Consider the following 17,761-nt stretch of genomic DNA (forward strand, 5'->3'; position numbering starts at 1 on the left):
ACATACACTTACACTGATAAGCACTCACACATCCCCCTCCCCTTCCAATGCCTTCGATGCTTGTTGCCTCCTGGGAACACGAGGCGGGTCTGGGCCCGCGCTGGAGAGTCGGCGCAGTGGCAGGATGGCTGCTGTGTTGCCTGGGATTACTCCTTATCCCCTACCCAACCCTGTTGCTGGTCACGTGCTCTGTAATGTTGTACTGTGGACATTTATGTGCTTTTCTGTGCAGAGGAGTTTTTTTGTTTCCTGTTCTCATGCTGTCCTCCTGTAGCCCTGCATGAGTAGAGGTCTCTTTTTTTCCTCTTGTACTTTTCCCATTGTAGTGTCCATTTCAGTGGTTTTTCTGTAATGCAACCGTTCTCTGACTTGTATCCCCATGTGATGTCTGTGTTGTGTGTGTAAGGTCGGGGGGCGGGTTCATTCCACTGCAGGACAACCTGCCACTGCATGTGGCGAATACAAATTTGAACTTGAACTGTCCCGGGCTTACATGTCCCAGGTATGTATGGACCAAAGAACAAGTTCCCAGTTCTATTTTTTATTATTTTTAGTTAACCATTCCCTAATTTTTCACTAATTTTAGGGTACAGGGTCCCCGCATACCTTTTTTTTTTCTTTTTATGAGACTTATAGGGGGTAGTAAAAGAAGAGTACTTCAATTTTCCATATATTGTTGTACTTTAATATATTTTGATGGGAAGTATTTTTTGTCGGGTATATTGGGTAAAATCGGGTGATAGTGTTACTGTTCTTGGGTTAAGTCCATTAGGTTTGGTTCACCATTACTGCTGAGACGCGGGCCTGGATTGTCAAATTTCGCTAACTTTTCTTTCTACAGAATTTGAAATGAACCTAATAAATGTGAATTTTGGACTGTCTTAAACTTGGAGGTTTACTGTTAATATCATGTTGAAAAGTTAGTCTTTTGAATAAAACTTTTACATTATTTAACATTCCATTGTGACTCAGTCCTTGGATTCAAATTTTTTTTAAAAATACATTTTTAAACCACAAATCTTTGGATTTTGGACGTTGTTAGTATTTTGTAACAAATTTGAAAATGACCAAAATTTTCCATCCAATTATAACTTATATTTTATTTTGTATTGTATTGCATTTTGTGTGCAAATTTACAGACACTGGAGATTCTTGCAAACAACGTTATGAAAAGAGGTAAGAACAAAATAGCTGTACATTAAATCCCAAAATGTTTAAATAAGGTTAATCCCTGTGAGCCAAAAGCTTGGGCTTTACACAGCTCTAAATGCTGTTTCAGACAGTTTTTTATATTCTTGGCTCTGTATGATGTCACTAACGATGTTATTTCTGGTAACATGCAGGATCACAGCTAATGCTATTAACTGCAGTGACTGAATGACAGTAGGACTGAGGCAGGTCAGAAATGTAACTTAATAAATATTTCAGGCAGTGTGGGACACTTTGGGATCTTTTTAAAGTGAAAAACTGAAGCAGAATGTGATTGCTTTAGAATAGATCTTTATTTGGACAAAAACACATAAGCCAAAAATACATAATCAAAAACTACTCAAGGGTGCCAAAACGACTGAACTGTTCTGACAGAGCGGAAAGTGCATCAGTGAGTCCAAGATACGATCGGTGATCGTATGGGGGAGGCGGCAAAACAGTCCAGTGGAGGATTTCGATGATCACGTGAATTCAGTCCAGTTTTTTGAATACAGAGCAAGAGGCAATACATGAACACAATAGTATTATTAAAGAGTAACAAGACAGTAGAACGTGGGAAAGTCTTTTCGGTTCTCAGTCAACATGACACGCAGTCCGTTTTAAAAACGTGTTTAGCATTTTCCCTCCGAGGTTTCCACCTCAGAGTGATCAGCACACATCTTACTGAACATAAATTTTACAAGTTTGAACATCAGCACAATGTTTTCAGTTCACGTAGGCCATGAATTTGTGCGTCTCAAGTTTGAGAAGTGCATCAGAAATGTAGTTTTGCTCCATCTTTTCCCCACTAGGATGGTTTTGGAAGGGTTGTTTGGTGCACAGTCTTTTATTTTGAAAAATTACAGGATGCTCTGTACTGTTGCTACATCTGACTTGCTGTCCTCCTATTTTTGGCAACCTGTGGCATATCTGGTCTCGTGCCAAGTGGGTGCAATGAGCTGTGGTTGTCACATCAGAGTTGGAAAGCATTGCAGCCACAGCTGCTATATTTTTGATGTTATGCTACAAAATTTTTGACCGTGTTTGTCTGTTCAACCTTTCTCAAACCAACAAAACAGAGTTTATAGCCGACACTTTAACCACTCATTAAGAATGAAAAAGGATCCAATCGGAGTTTAATTGAGGGGGTCGGCAGAATAATGTCAGCAAACTCTTATTTTTAATTTTAAAAAACCCTTATTAATTAAAATTAAAAGTTTTTTGTTTTGTGTAATCTCTCAAAAACAAACAGTCGTCATTTATCTTGGACATTGCGCTAAATTGGGAAGGGGGATCGTGTTAGAGTTACCATATAAAACCTGGGAGACTGAAATGATCAAATTTTGTTTGCTACCTTCATCACAGGAGGATGTGCAGGGCAACTTGAGAGGGTAATGTGACTGTGGCTTGAACTTGAGTTGATTAATCAGTCTTATAATTCTGATAATTTAAAATTTACTTGCTAAATAATTGTAAGATCTATTTGTTTCGGCCTGTCAGAGGAACCTCTTTTGCTCTGAGAACTTTGCTCTAAACCTGATAAAATTAACCTGGATACATGAACTGTTTATGAAAATCTTAAAGTGGAGCCTTGTTTGCAGTTTAGAGCTTGTATTTGCCGAAGTATTTCAAGTACAACTTTCTGCAGAGCCCCCAGAGTCCCTTAAGGTGACATTTCCTTATTGTGCGCACAGGATTATTTATTATAAACTCCTACGTGTCTGTAACGAATGCATACAGCTGTAATATAACGGAGAAAAATCTGCTAAAAAAAGTTTTAGTTTGACCTAAGAAAGCTTTACAGTGTTAGGTAGTGGTTTGCAAGATAGGTTCATCCTCCAGTCCAAAGACCAAAGTTTTCAGCTAACGTCAGCGCGTGTTTTTACTCAGGGGAAATATTGTAAGGAAAAAAAAAAAAAAAATACTGTCTAGTCTGTTTTCTAGTTTTACGCAGATGGCTCCATTGATTGGATCATTGCTTTGAATAGAAACAAGTTGACTAATTGGTGCAAAAGAAAAAAAGAAAACAAACCCCAAAACAACAACAACTAAAATTGGAGTAGAAACTTCTTGGACAGACTTTTGTATCATTAACTACACAGCAGGTCACATTATTTGTCAAACAACTACAATGAACAAAGGCATTAAAAATAAAGTTGAAATTCCGGTTTAGTTACTCAAAGTAGCTGAAGTAAATCTATGCTGGCATCCACCAGTTAAAGAGGGGCTAATCATATAATCCTTATACCATAATATAACTAAAATAAATGGGTTATTTTTAAATTAAACTACCTTACAGTTGTTATGAAGAGTTAGATTAACGGTAAAGACCAGAACTGCTTTTTGTAGCAGCCTGTAAATGTGTTTATTTCTAGTGCTAAGTTTGACATTTTAACATGGGAATCTATTGGGACTGCCTCACTTTTGAAGCCACCCTCAAGTGGCCATTAGAGGAACTGCAGTTTATGCCAATCATAGTGAGCAAAGTCATATAAGTGAATTTATAGTAAAATTTAAAATGAGTGCATGAGATAGGGGGGAAAAAAAAACAAAACAAAAAAAACCAGTCACACCTAATGGGAAAGTAAGGGCTCTGTAGCTTTCTCTGATAAATTCAAGTGTTCAACCATAAATTAAACAATTAGAAGAGTGAGTAGTTGAAAGGAATTAAAGTGATATGTTCAGTGCAAAGTAAGGCTTATATGAAAACAGGGTTTTAATTCATGGCTTGCCTCGTGTAAATCAGTTCTGAATAATCTGGCTCTCTTTCACACCTACTGACAAAATAATTGAAAAGCAGTCCAAACAGACAGTTTAAAAGGTGGGCCTCCTATCTTCCAGCAGCGCCATAATATGACCCCCACCTGATCCCTTCTCCATCCTCATCTTACAAAGAGACTGGCTCAGGAGGCCCGACAACAAGGCAACAACATCAGGAAAGGCTGAACACATCACTCAACGCAGCCTTTCTTCCCCAGCTTCCCCACATCCTTCGCAGTCTTCCTACTTCAGTGTCTGCCTGAGTCTGCTGAGCCTCCAGCTGTGGCTGGTAAACATTTGCCGTGGGTCAAATTTATACCTGAGGGGAGGAAAATATCACAGGGTAGAATAATTAATGCTTGTGTGTTAATAGAGCCTGGAAAACTTTACTAGAAAGGTAAAAAAAAAAAAATGTAATTAATTAATTAAAAACTAATTGCTGACTTAAATAGAACTCTTGAGTAACAGGATATTTTTATTTTCAAGGTATTTATCAAGAAATCACAACTCATTACATGAAAAATACTGAAAAGTACACAGTAATTGTGTATTTATGCAATAGCCATGATTTAAATAGTTTAGAAAAAAGTGAATGCGCGGGATAAACATTTAAATTCCCAAAAGTTAAGTATGAGAGAATTCACATATAATTTTATTGATTAAAAAAAAAAGAAAAGATAAAATGCAGATTTTTGCTGAACAGACCTCGGATCGTACACGCCGGGTGTCCGACATGACTGTGCGGAGCAGGACTGCAGCATCATCAGCCGGTGGTTCATCTTCTCCAGGACTTCCTTGTCAATGGTTTTTGCAATGTTGGTCAGCTGGTACGGGTCTGCAGTCACGTTGTAGACTTCTACGAAAACCTACAGAACATAGACATCTGTGAAATATGCTAATGATTCAAAACTGAAGAAACTCAAGGACATGCCATTCTCGATTTGACCACTAGATGCCAGCAAATCAAAGCCTTTCAAAACCTGCACACAGTGCTTTTAAATGTGCTATACAAAGCATTTTTCACATGGTAAATCCTCTTTTATCGCTAGCGCTGCAACAGATGTTATCTTAAAAGTGAGACATTCCCAACTGTCCCAGTTGCTTGACTGATTTCTATATTAAGGATACGGGATCAGTTTCTTACACAAAAATATAAAAAGGAGCACTTTTGGTTAGTTCAGCTTTATGAACTAACCATCACCAGATTAATGCAGCACAGCTAAGTTGCACAGCTAATCGTAGCCATCTTGCCTAACATTAGTGCCAACAAAAATAACATTTGAATACAAATGTTAGCTGGCTAGCTTGACAAATTGCTAAAGACTGAAAATCAAAAGCAAATAAATACAATACTATACCTCATTGTCATCAAATTCGCAGTACTGCAGGTTGGAAGAGCGGGCGATGGTGCGCACACAGGCGTAAGTGTTGTTGTAAGAGTCCTCACACACACAGTCTGGGAAACACTCCTATAGAAAAAACGTTTGTTATTTGTGTTTAATTTTTGGTGCCGCTGAAAACCCCCAAAAAACAAAACAACCCACAACAACAACAAAGTTTTACTTCATCCCCGTTTCCATACCGACACTCCGGGTCCCAGTAGCGGGCAGGCAGGGTCCGACTTGTTCCTGCCCTCGCCTTCGTACTCCACCAGGATGTCTGTTCTCCAACTGCTGCTGTTCATCTTCCCCTCCTGGTGACACACACAGATATGAAAAAGTGTGACTTTAAATTTATTTTGTTACCTAATAATCATTACTGAGTTTTGTTGATAAGTTGTCACTTACCTCTTATTATATTATGAGTAATGTGTTGATGTGGCAATTGATCAACATTTGATGATGTAAAAATTGTTTGTTAGTAATATATCTACAAATAAAAGGATTTATTTGTATACTTGGGTCTGACTAAGCATATTAATATTCAACCGTCCCTGAATTCATTACCACACCTCCTTTACCTTGTATTATAGGCAACAAAAGCAGAACACAAGCTTAGTTTTCTCACCATAATTGGCAGAAACGACATGCCGTCCATTTGGGTCTTGTTGACGTTGTACCCGGCGATGTCCAGGATGGTCGGGCCAAGGTCAACGTTCGCTACCAACATCTGGAAAGACAAAAAGAAACACTCAATCCAACAAATGTGGCCAGCAAAATGGATGCACCATCTCTAAACACAGATCCTGTGCATCTGTTCAAAGTAGATTTTTTCCTCTCTTTGCTGCTTTTCCTCTTTTTGGGACCAATACAGGAGGGCTCATGCTGCTACACTGAATATAAATCCACTAACAAGATAAAAACAGGATATGCATTTATTTATAACACACAGGTGACTAATATTTACTGCTTTATTACATTATTACTAATACCAAAAACATCAATGGCAACAAAGTGTGAAACATCAATTAAAGTCAATGTTTTCTACCAGCAACAAGGATAATAATATTCAGCCAAAACATATGCAGGTAGAAGTAACTGCAAATGTTCTCAAACTTTCTGGATTGTGGGTGGTTCCACTGAGTTTCTGGTGATATGATGTTAATCGTTTCAGTTTTTAGCTCTCAGTTTACACCCCGATGTCCAAAATAAACTAAATGTGTGTAAAATGCAAACAAAAACAGAATGCAGTGATCTGTGAGGGAGTTATAGATAACTTAAAGTGAATGGAAACTTAAAAACTGGCCTGGATCTTGAAAGAATATAGCATCAGTTTAATTTTTATGATAGTAATGCTTTAAAAAAAAAAACCTATACTGGAACCAGTTCCTTAAATATGTCAGAGGTTATAAGATTATAATATAGACAGAGAATATGATTTCAACAGTAACTGTATTAATAGAGGATCAGTGAATAATGATAAATACTAAATATTGATTAGAGAGCAAAGGCATCTCATCTTTCGTGTGCGTGTGCGTGTGTGTGCGTGTGTGTGCGTGTGTGTGCGTGTGTGTGTGTGTGCGTGTGTGTGCGTGTGTGTGCGTGTGTGTGTGTGTGTGTGTACCTGGCTGGTCTGGTTGGGTTTGATATTTGGTCCTCTGACCATGAGAGGAACTCTGATGTCAAACTCATACAGCTGCCTTTTATCCACTGGGAGAGAGAACTGACCTGAAACAGGAAGAGACAGGAAGAAAGTCCTTTCATTTTCTTTACTCTGCGTCCAAAAAACAAGTCTCACGCACTTCTTATCATCTGAGACGTCACTTTTAGGTTGTGACTGAGATTTGGCCACATTTTCAACAGTACTGACAATTTTAAAGCAGTTTTGTTTCTCATGTTTTAAACCTTTGTAGGTATAAAAGGGTGGGAAACAATTAGCAGTGAGAGCTAACCAAACCCTACCACACTAAAAACCTTGCTGTTAAACTATCCTCTGAAAAACTGTAGATGTTGAAATAAAAAACAAAAAGCGCTCGCACAGACATACCTGTGTGATATCCATTATCAGAAGTAAAGAAGATGTAGGTATTGTTCAGTTCACCTCTGACCTCCAACCTCTTCACTATTTTCTCCACCAGGTCGTCCACTGACAGTAACGTTTGCCACCTGTAGGACGAGATAAACCGGGAATGAGTGGTCTGTAAGGGCCTACCTTACAGTATAAAGTGCCTAAGTCGACTGTTGTTGTGATTTGGTGCTGTAGAAATAAAATTGAATTGAACTGAAGCCTCGTAGCTGCATTCTGGATGATTTGCTGACCCTTTGTAGGACTGTTTTCTTGTCATTGGTCGGCTGTAGCACAAACTAAGAGGTGTTCTTTGGGCCACTACACCAGGCTCATCGAGGCTGTAAAGCACAATGTGATGGTGGAGTCCAAGCAAAGGATGACAGACTCGGGGATGAAGCAGCTGATTATATTTCATGTCAGAAAAAACTTGGCCAATAAAATATTTACAGTGGAGAAATGTATAAATGGTATTTTTAAATTAATATTGACTCATTTAAGAAAGCTGGTGGCCAGAAAGGAGCTGCACACACACTGCTGCAAAAACAAGCTAAATCTGTGGGAAACTATGTTAAGACCTGAAGGTGAAAAGAAAGGAGGAGAATTAGGAGGATGTGAAAGGTGACAGAAAGCAGTGGTCTGGTAAGGAGCTGAGGAGGATGTTTCAAAAAGGAAATAAGGAAGTGGAGCAAAGAAAGAGGAAGGTGAGGAGGTGAAGCGACTGACCGTCCCCTGAAGGCATCATCCAGAAACTGAATGGAGGAGTTTGACATGGGAGTTTTAGCCTGTCTGATCAACCAGTGTTTGTCCTGAGGGGAGAAATGAAAGTGATCATGATTAGCAAGGTCCTCTTTAGCGTAGAGACTGATGTAACCCAACAGAACTTATTAACCGAGCGCTTTCTTCCATCTTACTTTGGAACCAGCGAAATTCAGCAAGAACTTTAAAAAAAAATAAATTCTACCTTCCCGTGGACGTTGAAGTTGGGATCTCGGGGAGCTTTGGTGTTGTTGAAGCGTTTCTGGTACTGAGGTGCTGCCGTCCAGGGGGAGTGGGGGGCCGGCGTGGACACCATCATGAAGAACGGCTGGTAGCTGGTTTTATACTGGAGGAAGTCTAGAGACATGTTGGCCTGAGAACGAGGAAGAGAGTGATCAGAGCCTTTGATCGCTGATCATTTCTGCATGTGACCCTTACATCATTGTACATGGCTGTCTCTCTGTCAGACTGTTGGTCTTACAAACAATATAAAAGAAGTTACCTCTTTTTCTCTGACATTATATTAAGTCAAACATAACAAAAAAAAAAAAGCAGAGTAGAGCCCTCTCTCTTAAAATCTAGGGGGGTTTCACCCAAAAACCTTTAATTTACGGTAATTTATCAAGCAGACATGAATTCTATCTTTTCTATTTTGTCCCTAAAAATGGAAGTGTGAACCAAAAACTGTCTTTAAAGTAACAAGACAAGGATGCTTTACATTTGTGGCTATATAAATGAAGTAAAGGACGGTGTGCAGTCATATCAAAGGTCTCTCACCAGTAGATCTGTCAGGTAATCTTTGCTGTAGTCGGCTCCGTGCTTCTGAGCCTTCCCATTCACTGATAGTGTGTAGTTGTAGTATTTAGAGTTTTTATCCTGGAAAACACAAACGACACGACTCTGTAAAACACTTCAGGTTTAAAGAGCCACTCGGATCATGTGTAAAGAACTGCAAATTATTACGTAAGCACATGTACCGTCCTCTTCATTTCAGATTTCCCAGCCTTAAATCACACAGAATAAAACACCTAGTGGAAGAAATCATTTCCAGGTGTGTATTATATGTATGTATGTATGTATGTATGTATGTATGTATGTATGTATGTATCTATATAATCGTGGTCTAAGAAGCTGAAATGAATTTTAAGAAGTCAATATAAAAAGCCTGATATTTATTTTTGAATCATGCACGGGGTTAGGGTTAAGAAACCTGGAAACCTTCAGGGTTCAGAAAAAAAAAAAAAAAAAAAAAAAAAAAGTCCTAAAACTGCAGTTCCTCTAATGGCCACTTGATGCTGGGACCAAAAATACGAGTTCTTCCACGTTGACACTAATGTCACAGAAATAAGCGAGTTTATAGGCTGAAATAGTTTTAGCTTGTATCGATAGTTTTACTTTCTACAACAAGTGTACAGTGACTACATTGTTTTTATAATTCTTCCATTTGGATACAAGTTAGGGTCATGATAGCGAAGCAGGTCACCCTCTTCAAATACAGTCACTTCTCACTCCTAATAACCAGCAAGAAGGCGGCCAAAACACTAATGATGATGAAGTGCAGGGTCCAAAACTAATGGTTGTCATGACGGTCGCTGCATCCATCATTTATATACAGTTGTTGCAAACTGATTTAATAACACAGATGAAATCCAAACAAATATGACAGCTTCAAGAATGATTTCCTTACGGTGTCGGTGGGTTTTCTTTCACACTGACTAAAATCTAATTATTTTTTTCTTAAAAACAGCAGTTACAACTGTTGCTCACAGCTGATCACATGAAGTCACCAATGACCAGAGACGAGCTGCAGTTCATGGAAACATATTGTTAAAAGTTCCCTCAAAGCATAGTGATAGTGACTCTGGGGCAGCGCCAGAAGGATTACTGGCTTAAACTGCCAAAATCTTATAAACCGCATGAGTCTCGCTCTTTGTTATGATAAACTTCCAAGTCATGGGACCACGGCTCTAATCTGTGTTTGTTCATCCAGTGACAGTGAAGATAAACCAGTCTGCACGGCAGTCTGGACGTGACCTCCGACTTCTGCAAACCAGTTAGAGACCTTCTGTAAATCCACACAAATCTAATTTTAGCCTTTTTATTAGTCTGTCTCCTTATTTAGCCACATGACCGCCTACATTTCACAGTGGTGTGTGAGGTAGCTTCATATCAGCTCTGATTTAATCAGAAATACACATTTTTGCAACATTAAATATGAACTGGGAACTCATGGAAATAATAAAACAAAGAAAAATATGGATAAAAAACAAACAACTTTTGTGTGTCAAGATGGTGATAAAAAGTGAGACAGACATTCTGCAACCTCGCTTTAATAAAGAATAACCTAAATACAACCAGCTGAGTCAAGATCTCTATTGCAAAGTCATGGAGATATAAAAATTACACATAATGCTCAATTTTCTGATACTGAACTTGTCCTATTTCCCATCAGTAGCAGGGAAAGAACTACATTGGTTGTACTGCGCAGACCATCTGAAGCTGAAGAAGATCATTAACCGCAGAATACAAACTGCACTTTATTTCCTCACTTGAAAGGAAAGAGTAGCAGAGAGTTAATTCGATACGCTCCCATGGTACTACATCTAAAACTCTTATATGTCCTTCTCCCCGGCATTAACAGTTAAGGTTTGCACCTTAGGAATTAAGGGATAAGATGCTTTGTAAATGACTTCTCTTCTGACAGATTTAATCCTAACCTTTCAGGGAAATTCGCAGTAAACATGATGGTTTTAGGAAAATTCTTGGATTTACACAAGCCTTCATTTCCAGGAGCTGAATTTTCCTTTGGAGCAGCATTTACAGTAACTCAGATGTTGAACTAAATAAACTCTGATTGATAGCATCAACAGGCAGACGCCCAAAATGACCACATCATGTGACGATCAATACATCAATCACTGTTCACAGAGACAGACGAGCAGCTTTATCGCAGATGCAGAATTTGCTAATAGAAAACTTAAGACTCCAATCAGCAAAGGCAGCCGAGTCTCTAAACAAGTTCTCAGAAGAAGCAGCGAAGCCACGGACACTTTGGATTGTCTAAGAAAAATGCTGAGGAATAAAAGCAGTAATAGAAGAGGAGACTAACACAAGGCAGAATGATAGAATAATACTGCAGTGAAACATGACAGCTCAAATTCACAGCTGTTTCTTTACTCTGGAGTTTAACCCTTAGGTTTATAAGACCTCTAAAGACAAAGAGGGCCAAATGTTCCTCAGACCATAGGAATTTGAGTTTCTCAGAAACTTGTGGAGTCAGTCCAACTTGAAATGGTATAGTTTTGAGATTATAGTTGCATGACTGTCTCTGACAATAAGGTAAGCTCTAAAACTGGTCCATGATATCTATAAAAGCAAATAATGTGAACATTCAGACTTACCAGCCCGACCCAGTAACTCCAACCTGGAGGAATGTGCTCCACTCCACCAGCTTCCGAGTGCCCATACTGCAAAATAGCATAAATGTTGAGTATGTGCAGTTCTGCATGACGAGATGAAGAGAATTACCCTGCAAAAAAAATAGATGAGCACGACATATAAACGCATATGTTCTTCATGGTTTCCATTTCAGACCTCACCGCCACGTTTCAAAAAGATTTCCACCTTTCAGACAGGATCGATTTGCTCAGCCGAACCACAGTATTTAAACCAAATTTAAGTGTAAAAGTTTAATTTTTTGTTGAAATACATTTTGTTGAAAATCATAAAATTTATTTGAAACATAAAAGACATCACAGCTGATTTCCATGTAGAGACATTTGCAAGATTTTTAGTTATCTTCCAAATTCCCTGCGAGCCACACTGTGTGACATTGATCTACCTGATGTATGCGACTGTACAATGACGTGAATCATGCCGTGTTTATTCTGCAGGACTCGACCTGCTCAATCCAGTTTGAAAATGTTCTTTCATTTTCTGGTACATAAATGCTCAAAGACAGAGTGAAAAGGAGAAGTAGCAAAACAGGCCCAAGTGGCTTTTTTGGTGACACTTTAAACATCCTAACAAACAGGACGTTCTGGTTCTCTATTTGACCATCTGTTAATCACAAGGGGAGATGTAACCTTCACCCTCAGATGATAGATCGTATGACTGCACATCTAATGACAGTCTCCTGAACACTGCAGTAAAGATGCCTCACTTTTATGCATCTCTGACACATGCATACGATTTAAAACTTCAGTATATTTTATTTGAAATTACAATATAATGATATTTATGTACAAAGTTTACCTACTCAGAGAGAGGTATACTAGAAAAAGAGGCAACAAATCTGGTTCATACAGGAAAAATTAAATAAAATATAGTGCAAGTAATTTTAGATATTGGATAACCAAAGTTATTTTATAGAAAAGAAAAACACATAACTATATTTTAAGTAAACTTAAGTAGTGCATAACTAATTTTACAGGACAAGAGATAAATGACAGTTTAAGTTTCCACATTTTAAGTACTGTAAACAACTGTAATTAGCTGATTTTCTGGAAATGTAGTGGTTAAAAACAAACAAACAAAACAATATTCTGTGCTTTTCAGGGCTCGGGCTGTATTACGGAGTGGTTCAGTGTTCCCTCACCCTCTGGGTATTTTAAAGGAAAGGAGACAAAGTACTTAAAATCACTTGCAGTGTAATTTGTGTCTTCTTTTCTTAAATTCCCAGAGGCAAGGTTAAGCCACTTCATAACATGGCCCAGGCCCCGAAAAGTACTGTGTATTGATTTTTTAATGCAAAATTATTATGAAATTACACATTTCTTAAATTTACTTACACAGTATTTAAAAAAAAAAATGGGCCTCGTTTCCTATAAACTAGCTGAAGTATACCAATTATTCATGTTCTACTTAAAAGTGCTGATATTGTATTTCAAATAAAAGACATTGAAATTCCATTTAATTACAGGGGAATTACACCAACAAATTATTTTTGAGCTCCTTCATTCTTCAGATAACAGCGCAGTACAAGAACAAAGGGGGACGACCTCTTACTAAAGGCAAGTCACCGATTCTGGCAAAAAAGCGACACTCACCTGGTTGAGATATTTCCCAGCAAAGAATGTCTGGTAGCCAGCGGAGGCCTTCAGTAAGGCAGGGAAGGTGTGCGGCTCCTCGCTCTTCTGCCAGGCTTTGCTGCTACAGTTTCCATCCAAGGTGTTGTTGATGACGTGGTGGTTGTGGGGGTATTTCCCCGTCAAGATGCTGGCACGACTGGGGCAGCAGAGCGGGCTGGCAACAAACTGAAGGAAAAAGACGCGAGACGAAACTGAAAGGATTTTCTTTAATTATATTTGACTTGTGATTCTCTACATGCAGCTTTTATGTAAAATCATTTACATTTAAAGTCATTTTAGATAATGCTACAAAATAATGTACAGACGCAAAGCAGGGCTAAAATGATACACTTAATAGTCCCTGAAAGCTGTATATAAAAGATGTACATAATTGTGGGTCTGAAAAGTAAAGCTAGTGCAAAATGTCTTAAAATGTCGTTCTTTCTAATGGCCAGCAGGGGGCGACTCCTCTGATTGCAAAAAGAAGTTATATAGAAGTGGGCGAGAATTTTTTTTTTCCTACTTGATTAATTTATTACCTTAAACACTTTCTCAATAAATTTATGGTCCCAGTTGGTCAAGTCAAGTCTCACTTTATATTCATATGGTTATTTGAAATTTTATGGTCCTATTTAGTGTCCAAAAGAACCATAAAGCAGGGTTTACTTTAGGGTTAAGCTACCTTGTGATTAGGAGCTTGCTGCATTAGCATGTAGCATATCTGTTTTTTGTTTTTTTTTGTTTTTTAAACCTGGTCCTTCCTGCATTTGTGCCGTGAAGCTACGATCTCAGGTTTCAAAAGATTTCACAAATCAAATGGGTGATATTACAGTAGCTAAGTCCATCTTTGATATACAGTCTATGCTGATGACAAGAGGAACATGTAGGCAGGCTATACTTACTGCGTTTGTGAAGGTCATCCCTGCGTCACCAATGAGTTTTTTCGTCTTGTTCAGTGGATTCTGAAAGGAAAACACATTTTATATTTTAGCTGACATGAATTAAATTCCCTGCACTTAAACTCTTTGTTTGCTTTTTGGCCATCAGCAATAACAGGATGTAGTTTTTGTCCTATTGAGAAGGCCGCTGTCATAGAAACGGCTTTTTTTTTTTAGACCAGCAAATATTTGATCTATTTGAAACAGTGCTTTCAGAGGGTGAAATGCTAAAATAAATGACACAAAGTTTAGTTCAGCATTGGAACAGCAACAGTGGAAAAGTAAGTAAACGTACATTCATCACATCTTCCCATTTATGAAATTATAATCAAGGATTTCAGATTAAATGCCGATGACTGGATTTCTCTTAGGGTTTAAAAAACACTTGTTATCAAAGGATTAAAAAAAAAAAAAAAAGTTTGAAGAAATGCTTCAGCTCTAACACTAAATCCTCAAAAAGTGCTGTCAGAAAACTGACAAAGTCTCCAAGAAGCCCAAAGCAGACTTGTGCATGTACATTGGGGATTGGCTCAGAAGGAGAAATTGAGGTTTATGACATGATTAATTAACTGAAATGCTTTAGGACTATATAAAAGAGGGAGTACTTCAATTAAAACCACCAAAATCTGTCAAAAGTGTCAGCAAACTGATGTCTGAGACTGGTGGACAATCAAGCAAAACACCCATATGATCTGTGCTAAATTGGGCAATCAGCATTACCTCATGATCCCAATGACAGAGTCTTTTCAACTGCAAAGTATTTTATCCATTGTTGTACCATTCACCTTTATCTGTAGATCCTGTTTGAAAGCAGACCACATGTTTGCTTGAGCAAAGATGTCAATAACGCCAAAGGTTTCCATGTGGTGCCCTCACTTTTTCACATGACTGTGGTCTCAGACAGAGCAGAGATTACACACCTCTGGAAAAACACTGAGCATTTTGTGCACTAATCAGCACAAAATAAATGGATTAACATACTGTGGCTCTGTAATATAACTGCTGCTACAACTGAAGGTGAATTCGTGTAATACTAGGTTCAGATACTCAAAACAGCACAAAATAATCTAAAGTTGGACTCTTTACTCAAACTAAAGTCAAAAATAAGGCTCAGCATGCACAGCAAAATCCCCAGTGTTAAATTAACACTAGAGAGTGTCTATATGGGTCCACACCTCTGAGTGTTAAATACAACACTGTTGAGTGTTAAATTAACACCTTTGACAGTGTTATATGTGTAAAAGTAACCTAGTCAGTTTTGACGATTAACAAAGACTAACACTGAGCAGTGCTGATTTTCTAACACGGGAAAATAACTCAAAATGTTAGAAATATTCCAGTGTTAGAAAATCAGCACTGCTCAGTGTTAGTCTTTGTTAATCGTCAAAACTGACTAGGTTACTTTTAAACATATAACACTGTCAAAAGTGTTAATTTAACACTCAACAGTGTTGTATTTAACACTCAGAGGTGTGGACCCATATAGACACTCTCTAGTGTTAATTTAACACTGGAGATGATTTTTTATTTTATACATAAATTTGGCATTATGTTTAAATTAAGCTGTTCTTTAGGTAATGGCAATATCTATCAGTAGCTTTATATTAGATGTGGCTTTAAAGTCACCAGTGTGATGTAAATTTGATAAAAGTCAAGCATCAACATGTAGTCAGGAGTTTTTGGACACACACAGGTTAAGAGTAGAAATAAAGGCACATGATCAGCAACAATCCCTGACCTTCGTTGATGATGTAACAACATTTAACCTGCGAAACACATGTATCAGCAGTTTTTGTTTTGATTACAGTCTCACATCAGTTACTTTCCGCAGTGACTTTACGGAGTTATGTTTTACTCTTTTAAACAGCAGTGTCCATTAAACAGCATAAAGACCAGGAGTGGGTCAAAAAAATATAAACATTGTAGTGAAATCATTAATCACACTAATTTCTGAATAAAAAGATTTTCCGTTCTTGTGTGATGGTGATGCCAGATTTACCATGGAGGGGTAAAAATGATCGGAAAGCATCTTTAAATCAGCTGGTTTAATTTAAAGATGGGAAAATACTGTTGTTGCCCTTCTTTTTAAAAGACATCTTGGGCTATTCATTACCTGTTTGTAAACAAATCTCTCATGAAATGAAAGTAAATGTAACCTAAAATAATGCCTTATGTTGTACACATTTTTAAGAGGGGTGTGAACCTGGCATGATCTTAAAATTTGGCAGAGTTATTTCTTTCGCACTCTTACCTGCAGAGGTGAATCTAAAGAAGGGCATCGCATTTACCGCACCTGGTCTCCATGACATTTATTTCAAAACTTTAAGTTGCTAACTAATCTAGCTCTATACTACTAATTTAATTATTTTAGCATCCTTTTTGGGCCAGTAAAAGCCTGATTTAATGGGCCTGGAAGCCCAGTGGGGAGAAATGAAAGCTGGTCAGGTAAAATCATTTTATACCTTCTGTAAGCATAACACTTCTTTCTTTTTAAATATGTGTATAAATCTGCATGTAATAGTTTAACGGGCCTAGCCCACTTGAGATCAGATCGTGCTGTTTGACAGACCAGATTTAAAGTGTTTACTTCGGGATTATTATAATTATTATGTATTACCATTACTGTCAGACTGGTTATTATAGCACAAACAACTCATTTACGTAGACCCAGTCTTTATAAACATAACATCCTCTGGCTGGCTAAAAACATTTCTTCTAGATTTGTTTTTTAAATTATAATAAAAACATTGGTGGTGATGGATTGACAAGCCTGCTGACTCTGTCGGATGCCTGCATGATGTTTGCTGTCAGGAATGTTAGCTGTCAGCTGGTTTAATGTCATTTAAAAAAAAAAAAAAAAAACAATGTCACGACTCTCAGATAAGCTCCTACTGACCAGACCCCCGATAGCGATGTCCAGGTCGTCGGTGAGGATCAGAACGATGTTAGGTCTCCGGGAAGAGCTGGCCCCGCTGCTCCCGCTTAGGTGGCTCCACAAAGTGACGCAGATCAGGAGAAAGCTGAACATCTTCGGCCCAGAGCAGCGAAAAGAGCCCATTTTCTTCATCCAGCTACAAACTTCTGAAGCAGAGTGTCTCTACCATCCGCGTTGCGCCTTATAACAGCGTGAAATGGAGAGGCCGCTCCTCCGTGACTGCAAAAACACGGGCACGAGCTCAACCCTGACTCAACGCTTCCCTGTTTGCTGGTCACGTGGTGTACGGAAGCCCGCATCATTTGATTTGTAGGCGTGTACCTGCCCCTCATGACTACAGCTTTTATTTTATGCTTTAATTTTCTTTCTTTCTTTTTTTCGTCTATCTGTAAAAAAATAAAATTCAAGAGCAATCCTCCAATTAACTTCGCTTTTTAAACAGATTTGCTTCTTAGCAATCAAAATATAGCCAAAGATTTTATCGTACCAGACTGCGATAAACATTTAGTTTCTACTCTAATGCAAAGCTGACGTCAATTCAGAGATTTCTTTGTGATCACCTCTTATGTAATCAAATCACCTTTTCAAAGATGCACATGTTTATTACATTTCTATGAATCTATGAAACTTAAAAATTCAGAACAGTTTCATATGATTTTTTAAAAAAT

At 38.0% G+C, this 17,761-nt stretch overlaps 1 protein-coding gene across 1 annotated transcript; it reads right to left on the reverse strand.

The window, feature by feature from the left end:
* Positions 1 to 1,483: 1,483 nt before the first annotated feature.
* Positions 1,484 to 17,378, reverse strand: gnsa (glucosamine (N-acetyl)-6-sulfatase a). Its single transcript, XM_040035703.1, has 14 exons — positions 17,055 to 17,378; positions 14,123 to 14,182; positions 13,200 to 13,406; positions 11,553 to 11,618; positions 8,929 to 9,027; positions 8,357 to 8,524; positions 8,119 to 8,201; positions 7,375 to 7,493; positions 6,952 to 7,055; positions 5,956 to 6,057; positions 5,531 to 5,641; positions 5,307 to 5,417; positions 4,654 to 4,814; positions 1,484 to 4,267 (listed from the first exon to the last, which is right to left on the reverse strand). The coding sequence occupies exons 1-14, from the start codon at positions 17,223 to 17,225 to the stop codon at positions 4,192 to 4,194; spliced, it is 1,638 nt and encodes a 545-aa protein (XP_039891637.1). The 5' UTR covers positions 17,226 to 17,378; the 3' UTR covers positions 1,484 to 4,191.
* Between the last annotated feature and the right edge of the window lie 383 nt (positions 17,379 to 17,761).

Source organism: Simochromis diagramma, unplaced genomic scaffold, assembly GCF_900408965.1.
Source record: "Simochromis diagramma unplaced genomic scaffold, fSimDia1.1 OVJJ01000816.1, whole genome shotgun sequence".
NCBI lineage: Eukaryota > Metazoa > Chordata > Actinopteri > Cichliformes > Cichlidae > Simochromis > Simochromis diagramma.